Source organism: Strongylocentrotus purpuratus, unplaced genomic scaffold, assembly GCF_000002235.5.
Source record: "Strongylocentrotus purpuratus isolate Spur 01 unplaced genomic scaffold, Spur_5.0 spur5_scaffold_14, whole genome shotgun sequence".
NCBI lineage: Eukaryota > Metazoa > Echinodermata > Echinoidea > Camarodonta > Strongylocentrotidae > Strongylocentrotus > Strongylocentrotus purpuratus.
Genome location: NW_022145599.1, coordinates 36,450,892 through 36,463,887, shown reverse-complemented (window position 1 = coordinate 36,463,887; position 12,996 = coordinate 36,450,892). Strand labels below are relative to the sequence as shown.

Genomic DNA, 12,996 nt, shown 5'->3' with positions numbered 1-12,996 from the left:
TGACCCATGCCATTACATAAAACACCATACAGTAACTTTGACCCACCGGTAACGTACTGTGAGGTCAGAAAGTGTCGACACTGTAAAAAAAAATCCTTTTGGTTCAAGATGGACCTACATTGGTAAACACACGCTTCCTCGTTTCTTGTAGTAGTAGCGCCGTCCCTTTGGAAGGGGTTGGCGGCTATGCACCTCCAACGCTTGCTGTCATGTACCCTTGTTCTAACCTCTCCGTCCGTAGTTAAGACCAGTCCATTACTTTACATCATCAAACCAAGTGGTTCACTGTCTCCCCCTTTCTCGTTTACCCTCTACCATTCCTTCCAGCAAGATCTTCTGCAATCCTCCTCTCATCACATGACCAACACACACTAGTTTTCTCTTCTGCACTGCGTTTAATCAGTTCTCTCTCTTTGTTTGCTCGGGACTTTTCTGTTGCTAATTTTCACCACCCAGCTGATTTATGCTTTTAACTTTTGTTCTGTTTCTTTAGTACCACTAGGCCTACTTGTACTTCATTCAGAAATTGACTTCTCTTGTAAATTTTAAAGTAGCAGCAGGTTGCCACATTTTCTTCAATTTGCACACCTATAAATACACATTCTCCCCCCTCTCATAGAACTTATCCCGTTAGCACTCACATGTTGCAGTATAATACCATGCACACAGCAATAAGCAACCAAGACACTTTTACGCATACATGTACAATGTATATGCACATCATCGTTTGGATAGGAGTATATACAGTTAAACCTGCTTTAGTGACCACCTGTCTACAAAGGCCACATTTGTTGTTTTCCTTGAAAATGGTTTCTCATTGAATCATGTACTAAAGGAACCTGTCTACAAAGGCCACTTTATGTGTTTCCCTTGGGCGGTCGCTATAGACAGGTTTGACTGTATATATTATACAAGGACTAAAAATTCATCCATCATACACTTTCATCTTCTTCACACACTAAAAAACACATGCGTAGATCCTTTTGGAATCACACCAGTGCTTTCTGCCTTTCAGCTAAAAATTAGACCTCATTCACAGTACACACAAAACACTCTCATCATCAAACGTCATTATAAAGAGCTCTAAATGTAACTTATATTGCTCTTACAACGAGGTGATCTTGCTGGTCCCAGCTCTTTATATTCTTTTATAACAAAGTAATCATCTTCATCTTCACACGATCTTAGGATTACAAACACTAGAAGAAGGAGGCAAGAAAAATGTTGAATTGAGTTCACAAAACCCTTTCTCATGTTTCTTTATTTGATTGGAGAACAATGTGCAGATGCTTCAAGCTTCATGTATGGCAAAATGTAATAAGATTGAGCTACATCACAGCAAATGTGTGACAATTTTCTATTTTATGTGTGGGTGATGAAGTGGGTATTTCATGTGCATAAAATGAAACATGAAATATGTAAAGTACTTTATAAATCGAGTTCTTGTGAGCTTTTGGAAACAAATATAACAGTTGATACAATGTTTCCAGAAAATTTCCATCGTATTCCAATTTGCCATTTTACAAATTATGCCCTTTCAAATCACACATGTGATGCCATTCATGAGGCATCTGACGAGGGATGCAATGGTGTTCTTATGAGCTGACGGCCCAGTCGTTGGTGGCAGCACCACCCCAGTCATCGGTAGACCAATCCTGGCTAGGTGCTGCAGCAGCAGGAGCAGCAGCCGCAGGAGCTACAGGAGCTGCAGGAGCATCAACGGAGCCCCAGTCCTCGGAGGGGAAAGCTGCTGGGGCTGCGGCAGGGGCAGCGACCTTGCTGGCATCATTAGCCCACTGCAGCAAAGATACAAATACAAACATACATTAAAATAAATAAATAATAAAAATAGAGGTCGGTCTCCTCAGTGTAACCGATGTATCAATCAAATTGGATTATTGTTTTATTTTCATTGAATACTAATGAAAATATAGATTAGACATATAAAGCTTTCGATAGAAAAGAATAAGAAATCACGTAGAATTTATTAGAATACATCTGGGATTTATATAGTGCTTCAAAATACATGCTTGCCTATATTCTAAAAAGCCTTTGGTATGAAAGAACCGAGGAGTGGACTCCCATTCATTCAGAGCCGAGTACTCTAGCCTTGAGATTCAACGGTTCTGAGAGTAATTTCTGTTTTTATCATAATACATAAGAGCCTTGGAATCAGTCCCAGAATGTACTGTCAATCATATCAGTACTGATCTCAGCTACGTGATTCTGCTCTGCACAATAATGAAGCCAGCCAGCCTGCAGCAATCAACATGTGAAGGCACTTCATTGTGTAAATCCATGCAAACCAAGTTCCTTTATCAGCGTGTGTGTGTACATCGCTGGTAATAGCGCATACAGCAGCGATTATTCTAAAGCTTTGCTAAAGCAAGAGTCTAAGATAAACAACAGAATCTACCAGCACGAGAATCAAAGAGAGAGAGAGAGCGCGCTACATGCTGGATGTACATATACAACTGGGAAGGGTGCTCGATTAAGAACGATCCTATAATAGTATTTTTCAAACGGAATCTGGAGGGTGGAGCAGACTCGAATCTGCGTGGAACGGAAGTACACTGTACATACATTGTATGTGTATAGCTTTTAGTTCATTGCGGCTTCATTTACATGTATCTGGCAGCCAGTGGGAGTCGACCATGAGTGGCAACCGGAGTTGGTTCTTGGAACCAAAAGAAGCACCCAAGCCTGATTTGAATGAAATGTTTACCTGTTGTTGAGGTGGGGCAGGAGCTCCAGCTACCTTGTTAGCATCAGCAGCCCACTGTAAGGATATAACAATCACAAATCATGTCACACATACAATACAAAAGAAAGGACTTCTTAACTTTTATTTCATACCTCAGTCATGTCACCCAACCAACTCCAAACTGAATCAAGACCAGACCTACTGATACCGGGCCAAGCTATGCAAAGGAATGTTGTCTGGTCTTGTTCTTATCGGTGTGACTGAAGTATGCAAGATGCTGATTTTGGATTGATCAGTTTGATTTGAGTAATTTTTTACTTTCATAAAATACTGACAAGAATCTATGGATACAAAATAACTGCATCAGATCGACTGAGGTTACTGGGTGATCCAAATCATCCAATATGTGCTCTGCCAACATTTGCTCTAGCTTTAATTTACCAAATATAGTCCCCCCCCCCCCCCCCCCCAAAAAAAAGAAGAAAGACTGAAATAATGTTGAAGGTCTCTTCCTTCAGTTGTATTTTCAAATGTTCTTTCGACGGAGTATACACACCCAACAAAGATGAATGTGTATTCTTTTTGTCAATGAATTACTCTACCTCATAGCTTACTAAAATGTCCTGAGAATGTCAACATTTTATCAGAAGCCTTGAGGAACCTGATGGTCGATAAAGAAAATCAGTGAAGATTCTTTCTCACGCAAAATCAAATCAAAATATAAATCTTCCTTTATTTTAGCTTTTAGATTTCATTTGTTTAAATCTCCCTTTAATTTTGTCCCAATCCAATGACATTTCTATTCTCCAAAAACTTAATGGATATTGTCAACTATAAATATAAATATAAATCTTCCTAAAATCAGTTTTTAGATTTCATTTGTTTAAATCTCCCTTTAATTTTGTCCCAATCCAATGACATTTCTATTCTCCAAAAGGATATTGTCAACTGTATGTACATGCACAAATAGACAGGAGAGAATAACCGCTGTTTAAAATTGAGCGCAAGAGTACTTACGTCAGTGACATCTGGCACACCCACTGGTTGACCTCCTGCTGGTACAGCGACGGGATCAGAACCCCACTGTTCAGCGTAAGGCTGAGCTGGCTCTTCCTTCACAGCCACAGCACGATCACGGGCTTCTTGCTCCTCCTTCTCAGCCTGAAAACATAACAAGAGTTATCAAGGAGTTATTACAATGAACAATTAATTGCTGCTGGTACAGCTATGGGATCAGAACCCCATTGTTCTGCATAGTGCTGAGCTGGCTCTTCCTTCCTGTTTTTCCAATTTCATTCAAACTTTCAAAAATACTTCTCTGATTTTGTTCTGCTTTGATTCAAAGCAACTGGCTCTGAGGGTTGGAGTTCCTTTGACAGAGGTTAGAGGACGGGTCTATGCAACACATCCCCTTGATATTTATCTTGTAATATGAAAAGTTCTTGATAAACACCAGACTATTGGTTCTTCCTTATATCAATCCCATTCTTCAAATATGGTACAGTGTGTTTTCATTTTCAGTGACAGAAGCAGATCATCAACAACATATAAAGTAGAGGAGGTGCGATAGCTCATTTGGTAGAGCAGTGGTCTCGTAATCCGGTGACCAGGGTTCGAAAACAAGGTGATGTGCTAGTGCCCTTTGGTAAGGCATTAATCCGCATTACCAGGTCTCCCAGAGAGGACCTAAAGCCGTCGGTCCTTTGGTTGCTTACTAACAAGCATTTCTGCTTTCTTAGCAGTCAGGTAAAATCGTCCTGAAATGAAAGTAGTTCCAATCTTACCTCTTCAGGATCCCTGAAGAAGTAGAGATCCACCATGATCTCCCAGGTGACATCACGGCTGATGGCTCCACGGAGACGGAGTACCTCACGGGACAACATCCACCACATCAGACCGATAGAGTGGATGCTCTGATAGGAGAGACAGAGACAGAGAAAGAAAGAGATAGAAGGCCGAATTAATAGGCATCTTAAATGTCAATATTTTTTCTATATATGTATCAATGATTTTATAAATACCTCTTGACAGTGGGGTAAATCACTATGAGGGCAGTTACTGGATGATCCAAATCACCCAATATGTGCTCTGCAGACATTTGCTTTGGCTTTAACAAATAAAGAGCCCCCCCCCCCCCCCCCCCCCCCCCCCCCGGAAAAAAAGACTGTTGAAGTCTCTTCCTTCAGTTAAATTTTCCAATGTACTTTCGACGGAGTATACACACCCAACAAAGATGAATGTGTATTCTTTTTGTCAAAGAATTACTCTACCTCATAGCTTACTAAAATGTCCTGAGGATGTCAACATTTTATCAGAAGCCTTGAGAAGCATGATAATCAATAAAGAAAATCAGTTAAGATTCTTTCTCACGCAAAATCAAATTAGGATTGGATCGATTTGTGAAAATGTAAATCCTACTAAATTTAGTTTTTAGATTTTTTTTTAAAATCTCCCTTTAATTTTGTCGAAATCAAACAACATTTACATTTTTATTTTTCCAGACGATTTGTCTGGAACATTAAAAAACTAAACAAGAAAAACCAATCAGTGGGGTAAATCGCTAAGGGGCTGTGGGATGAAGATGATTGGTGATTTGTAATATGGGGATTACAGATTAAATGTCAGACAGGAGCCCCTAGATAACTAAATTAATCTTAGACTGCATGCAGTAAAAAATAATGCCTCTGCCGTAGAACTTTTTAACAAACTCCAGGCATTTCAAGAAAAATTTGAAGATCTGATGTATAAGTCACAGATTTGGGGTTAACGCATGAATATGGGAGTATATTCAAGAAATCTGCATGTTTTGGCAACACATTTGACTGATGTTTGTCCTACAAACTTTGTTGTTGCATGAGATAGGGATGGCCACATAGCAAAGAGTTATATTAATTCAAAGAGTGAAAACCTGAGCATGTGACAGTTTAGGTTAATGTAACAAATTGGGAGATTTAACAACATTTTGCATGATTAGACAGAGTGTTGTCCTACATACCTTGTTGTTGCATGGGATAGCGATGTCCACGTGACGAAGAGGAGAGTCACTGTTACAGAGAGCAATGACTGGGATGTTGACGTATGAAGCCTCAGTGACCGGCTGATGATCAGAGCGGGGGTCTGTCACGATCAAGATACGTGGCTCACGGAAAGCAGCTTGGATCTGATTGGTGAATGTACCGGGCGTGTAACGGCCAGCCACGGGAGTGGCACCGGTGTGGGCACCAAACTTGAGCACGGCACGCTGAAAAGAGAAACCATGAAACAAAATGCAGAGTTACAATACACTATATCACAGTCACACAAGGATTATCTTCTGTTAAATACCAGTACATACATGTACATGAAGGTTCATAGATCAGGAAATTGAAAGTGAGCAATTTCTTTCCTCACTGTTACCACTCTTAAATAATTATTTATCCTCCAACTCATCAACTTGATTGAACAGCACATAGAGAGGGCTGGTTTAACTCGGTAATGTTTTGTGTGTGCCTAGGTGTACTTAATGAAAGGCAAGTGGGGGCGAAAAATGTAGCCATGTGCAAAAAATGGTACTATGCTTACTCACTTATTTGTTTGTTATCAGATGCAAAATATTAGATTATGCCAAGTACTCTTGAAAAAAAAACCTACGGTCAACCAACGCGGTTTACCACGGCATATGTGAAAAAGCCTTGACCACTTGAAAGGTCAGCAAGTAACCTACCTGGCCGTATGGTCGAGACGAGATGACACAGACATCAGCAGGGTTCTCTACGGCTACGATGATACGTGCAGCCAGTAGAAGCTTCTCCCAGGTCTTCCTCAGATTGATGATGAAACTCCCTGTCACGATCAAAAATAAAGGATTAACCAATTAGCAACTAGAGAGTTTGTAAAAATGGCCTATTACTCACTGGAAGATGTTGCAATAATATTATTGCTCTCATTTTGACATTGTTCTGAACAGTATAAAACATGCGCTATTTTTCTATGCAGAATCCTACTGTATACACGTATAACTAGCTTACGTATAACATTATCACGTTAGTCCCTAGAATGGGATACTAAAGCGCATTGAAAACGGATGAGATTTTGAGAGTTGTGGTTTTTAAGATGATGATTTCCAGCAAGTTCTTGTGAGGTTGTTTTTATTTTACTTGTTCAAACAATCAATCTACTGCAGGATAAACAATCCAGAATGTATAGCCATGTTCTCTCGACATAAGATGCCCATACCAGAGCTCAAGATTAGCTTTAACACCCTTCTGAGCATCTGGCTCACAACAGAAAATTGAAACAACCCCGCATTTCTGCGAGTGCACTTAATATCAGGGATGCCAGTCAGAGTTGATCAGAGGGCCTGAAAATCACCTAGAATGAGCTTTTTTGTACACAAAAAGCCTAAACTATGGTCTGAAAATAACTTGCCAGGGCCTGAATTCAGGCTATTGCCTGAAAACTGGCATCCCTGTAATATGAATTTTTGATGTTAAATTTGTGAAGGTTCACAAGGTAAAGTTTCCCAGTATGTGTCTTACTTACCATCTGGTTTGCGCTTGTAGATGTAAGGGGCCATCTTGTAGTCCATGTTGCTGGAGCCGATGTGAGCTCCGCTAGCAAGAAACTTCTGCACGTCATCCTCCTTGAGGGCTAAACATTCCAAACCTCCGGACATTGTTGCTGCTGATCTGGTAAACGATGGTGATCAACCTAGGGAGAAAACAAAACAGAAAATACTTTCATAATAACGATACTAATAGTGGGTTCTTGTATAGCACTCATGTCTGTCAGACTTGACACTCCTGGCGCTCATGTTCAAAGTTATTTTGGATTTTAAAGAGAACATTTTATAATAACTTCTTTTGATACCATCTGTTTGGAGCCAGAGGAGTGTTGACCAATATCATTTTACATAGAGCTATATTATATACCCTTCTGTCTTCAAAGATGTAACATATTTTAGGGTTATATAGTCATAGACAATGTATTAGTACAAGTACATCTTCAATTTTTTTTTTTTTTTAAACTTTTTTCTATTCATTACAACAACCTTATCAGAGGTAAATTGTTCTGTATTTCACAGAATCTCGATAAAATGCAAGATCAAGAGCTGAATGTAGGCTTCTGAAAAAATTAATGGGAGAAACCAAGATTGCCTCTAAGAAAAACATCGCTTTTTTAGACAAGAAAATGTTTTAAATGCAAAATCAAGACAAATTTCTTCAATTGTTAAGGTAAAGTGTATGGATTTTTAATGATAGAATAAATCTCGGACTTGCTATTCAAAACTCATTTTGTCGGTCTTATTCAAGATACAAAAATTAATTTTATTAAATGCAATAATAATGTAACTGAAATTCAGCCCAACTCAGATGGTAGTGCATGTAAAAGAATTTTTTCTCATAGTTTGACACTCAAAACAGTGAGGTATCATCATTGAAAGGCTGATTTCAGACTATTAAAAGAATACTTGTATTTATCCAGGGATGCCAGTGGCAAATGGCTCCAGGGCCTGAAATTGTTTGAAGAGTTCAAACAATGTGCGCATCATCCTTCATGCAACGTTTAAAATCTTAATTAGAAGTTAGAGATCTATTTTTGCATGACAAGTTTGACATGTTTTACGAACATGTAGATCTACATAGCAACAATCATTTTGAGTTTGTTCATAATTATGATAGATCTATGCCTGGCATTTTCATGAAGCAGTCCATCGCTCATTCACATCACTCCAGTCTCTACACAGAAGAGCTCCAATGCATACAACTCTCTCCACCCCCATTGATTTTGCTGTAACCAAGGGTAACAACGTGTATGTGACCGAGCGTTACAGCATGATGACATGCAAGCAGTAGGGGCACCGGTCCGAGAATAAGCGCAGACAAACCGCGTTCTAAAAAATAAGGTTCGTTCACATTTAAGCGGACGTTTTTTTTCTTCGGGGCTCTGCGGGTATGGGGTTCCCTATCTGTGTGCTGGCAATGAGAAAAACAGATTCCCCATTATAAAATACCCCCACCCCAGTTCAGTCTACTTTCATGGGTTGTCCGTCTTCCCAAGGATTTAATCGCTCATAGAGTAAAGTACCCGGTAATCGGTCAGCTCCGGTTTTCGGCCAATTGGTTGGATACATGGTAAAATCACTTTAAAATACATCGCATAATAGCATAACACATATCCCACACATACCATACCATGCCATTGTCACTGAAGAACCACATTTGCAATGAAAAATATATCCTAAAATATCACATTTTAGCGATGTAATCGGCGGTCCCGCTACCCAAATCTGAAAAATCGAGTTTCTTACGCGTGTATGTAAGAAATATGGGTACCATAAAATGAGCTTTATTTCAAGTATTTTTCAGATATAGAGCCCGATTTTGTGCTGGTCGCACGCTCAAAAGTATCTCATCGCATGTATTAAATCAATGCAGCCGCACACCGCGACGCACACACGATATGTCCGTCTAATTCAGATTCCAACTTCCGATCACCGCTGTGCCTGTATTCGGCCAGGCGAGCACCCGGGAGCTCCGGCGTGGGATACCTGCTCCGCCCGCTTGTGCTATACATCAGCGCAGAAACGCACGGCGCGCGCGAGCGCTTCCTATTGACTTTGTACATGCGGCCGTAAACTGAAACGCTCGGCCGATAACCGGCTCCAAAACAGTGAAAATTGAAATGAATATTGTCATGGCAATTCGTGATTTTTTTTTGGGATTCTTTTTTTGTTTAAATAATAATAATATTTGCTTCATGATTTGAACAAGAAATGATAATAAATAGGAAGTAAAGAGTCCAATAAATAGGATTTTGTCTTAAGTGGCCGAAAACCGGGTAGATCTACTTTACTCTATTCATAATGTCTCTGTACAAAGTCAAATAAGGTATTGTCCACGGACAGTCCTAATTTTTAAGGACGGGTTTACGAAGAGGATCCTTGCTTACGCGGACGATTCCTTATTCTCGGACCAGCCCCCCAAACCCAGGGTTCTTGTTAATAGCCGGCAACCGGCTATTTTTTCCGGCTGTAACGGCAATCGTAGCCGGCTGTAAGCCTCTCCAAAAAAAAATAATAATAATACAAAAATCACATCATATTCGGTCAAGTCGCTATCTCAAATTTCTGTTATCACAAGCTTCACGAAGACACGCTTTCATAGCGCGGGGTTGTGAAAACGGTCGTAAAGAAATGAGATGAAACGTCTCCGAAACGATCGTAAAATAAAACCCTATTAAAATATGGACTTGCGGCGCGGCGCACGCGGGGGCAGAGCTATCTAGTATATGCCCAGTGCGCCAGAGCCAAGCGCAGGCCGGCAAGCTAGCTTACGCAAGAAAAGCGCGCGTTGTGAGCCGAGCTGAGCTAGCTGAGTGAATTTATCTCCGAGATCGCACGCCAGTCGAATTAAAATGGAATCGAAACGGCAGACATCGATGTCTTCCTTCCTTACACATTTTAAAAATTCCATGACTCTCCATGACTTTCCAGAGCAGGATAATGTAAATTTCCATGACCATTTTCAATGATGAACATGTCTTAATCTAAAGCGTACAACTATACATCATCGCAATACTAGGAAGCAAATTACAAAACTGTAAGGCGCACCCCTATTTCGAAGATAAAAAAAAAAAAATCTAAAAAAAAATCTGAAAAAAAATCTGGGAAAAAACAACAACATTGTTACTAGACCTAGGTCTAACTTAGTTCACAAGCACTTCAACTGTGCCTTGTATAATGAAAAGTAAAAGTATTTTTCGAACACTGAAATAAGACGTGATCTGATCTGGTTAACAAAAAGCCACCAAAAAAAAAGCCAACATTGGTCATTTTGTTAACATCAGATCGGCTCTTATTTTAGTGACAGCGTTCGAAAATACTTTCATTGTATTACGAGGCACAGTTGAAGTGCTTGTGAACTAAGTTAGACCCATTTAACAATGTTGTTTTTAAAACTAAAGATGACAGAATTTTCCTTCGAGTCCAAACAGAAATGTGGACAGGCTAGTTTTCACGTGGTGATTCGTTATCCCCTGTGTAAGTGAGCTTGCATCATACAGGTGAGTGAGCTGGAGACACGGGAGAGCTTCGGCCGGCAAAGTCCTTGTGACAGGGCATAATTTATCGAGACTGAAGAAAAAAAACTGGAAAAAAAAACTCTCTTCCTTTCAAATTTGGAACGTAGTTTAACTTCAAATAGTAGATCCTATTCTTTATTTGCATTATGTAATTCATGTTGAGACACAGAGATTTTTCAAACCACTAAAAAGTAGCATTTGAGGACTCAAATATCCTGTACCTGACTATATAAGGCCCATCCCCGACTTTGGATATTTTGCTGAGGGAAAAAAAAAGTGTGCCTTCATTGCGGACGTTGGGGAAAGCAGCAGCCACGAGGCTAGGCTAGCTAACTACTGGCTGTATGCTCGCGCTCGCACAATGGACGCCAAATGTATATCAAATGCGATTCAGGGTTGCGATATTCGAGTAAAGAGCAACACAATTTTAAAGGGGTTCTTAAGAAAACACGAGTGGCTCATGATACATAGTTATTTACATTTAAATTATTGTTTCATGAATATTCTGTGGTAAAACCCCAGGGTAAAACACCTTCATTCAAACTTTTAATCAAAATCAAAGCACAAGCTCGATCAAAAAGTAATCGTACAGCGTGCATGCAGCATTCTTGTATGTACACACACCGGCACCACGCACCGCACCTGTCACTGCAAGTCATTCACGCGCACAAACATCTTGCATACAGTATGAAAGACACAATAGACACGGTACCAGTAGGTCCTAAAGATATTGCGTGTTACGAAAAAGGTCCTGTAAACCACAGATTTTACCAAATGTTGTTTCCTTTGTTCACAAGACAAATTAAATGCCATTTTAACAAACATCTTGAAAAAAAAAGATTTTCCCTGACTTTCCAGAAGAAATGGATGAATTCCCTGACTTTCCCTGACTTTCCAGAAATTCCCTGACCCGTACGAACCCTGTTACTATTAAGAGTAAGAAGCAACGTACAGGTAAGTTTTTTATTTGAAATGTAAATAATATTATTATTATTATTATTATTATTATTTATATACTGCGCTTTTCCCAGAGTGGCCCAAAGCGCTTACAACAAGAAGAATCATACACAAAATAAAAATGAAAACTTACATAATCCTAAAAATCTGGATTACAAAAAAGAAATGTTTTAATGTAGGCTTAATTATAAATAATACCGGTAGTAATAATGAGTGTGAAACTGTGATTGATTTGGCGATGCACGATTCGATAACGTATTCGTAACACCCCCAGACCCCTGTGACAGCTGTCACATACCATTTACCAATCCAATTTTGTCATATTTTTTTTATGTGTGTTCCAATTTTTTAAATTTTTTATCGCAAACGATTTTCTTCACTGACAAGGTCCTGTAAACGTCAGTTAACCGTTTTTGCCCAGGACTACCTTGTATCATTATCATGTAATTCAAAATTGTAGATTCATCACAAATATGATTGATTTATCAGAAACAATAATGGAGCATTTTCATTTCATATTGTATATCATATGAAAAGTAAGTTATTCAGCCAAAATATTCATGATCTTTATCATTAAACTATGGCTCATACAGTGTGGTCATATCTTCAAAAATAAGGCTAAGATAGCACCAGAGAGCATCTAAAACCCTAAAGCTGGACCCCGGCCGCAAGGGACTTCGCGCTTCGCGCTCGTGATGTGCGCTACGCGCACAGAGATTTTTCTTTTGCAATTTTAGTAGCCTCCTGTAAATCATAAATAGCCTGCTATCAGAAAAATTAACAAGAACCCTGCAAACCTGCATGGATTGGATAATCAAGACATCCGATAATAATTTCAACACGATGTCATGTCCCCCAACTATCCGTAATCTGACCTAAAATTCGACGTCAATGACACCGACTAATTTATCATCTCACGTCAGCCCTTTCTCTCCCCACTCCCATCACTCAAGCCATACCGCGCCCGTGTCCGAGCCGACCACAGCCACCACGTGCAGCTCACACAATCCAAACGCACTCACGCCGTGTACTGTTCACTACATTACATGCTATGCATACCTATCACGATATTTATCGATCAGTGCAAGAATTTTAAAATGTGCTTTTTCATGATATAGAAATTACAAATTACACCACTTTCATTCTATATAGAGGGGAAAACATTGTAATTACATGATTTTAACTTATCTAATCTAAATAAGCAAACACATTTCATAAATTTAGGGTCTATTTTGAGAATAAAAACGTACACGTAGTTCAAGCCGTATGGAGTC

At 39.5% G+C, this 12,996-nt stretch overlaps 1 protein-coding gene across 1 annotated transcript; it reads right to left on the bottom strand.

The window, feature by feature from the left end:
• Nucleotides 1-1,230: 1,230 nt before the first annotated feature.
• On the bottom strand, nucleotides 1,231-12,996 carry LOC373183 (34/67 kD laminin binding protein). The gene is given in 8 exon segments (NM_001123498.1): nucleotides 1,231-1,796; nucleotides 2,726-2,779; nucleotides 3,722-3,865; nucleotides 4,489-4,617; nucleotides 5,700-5,945; nucleotides 6,408-6,526; nucleotides 7,226-7,393; nucleotides 12,973-12,996. Coding segments are annotated over 7 exon segments (1,026 nt in total). The 5' UTR covers nucleotides 7,359-7,393; nucleotides 12,973-12,996; the 3' UTR covers nucleotides 1,231-1,595.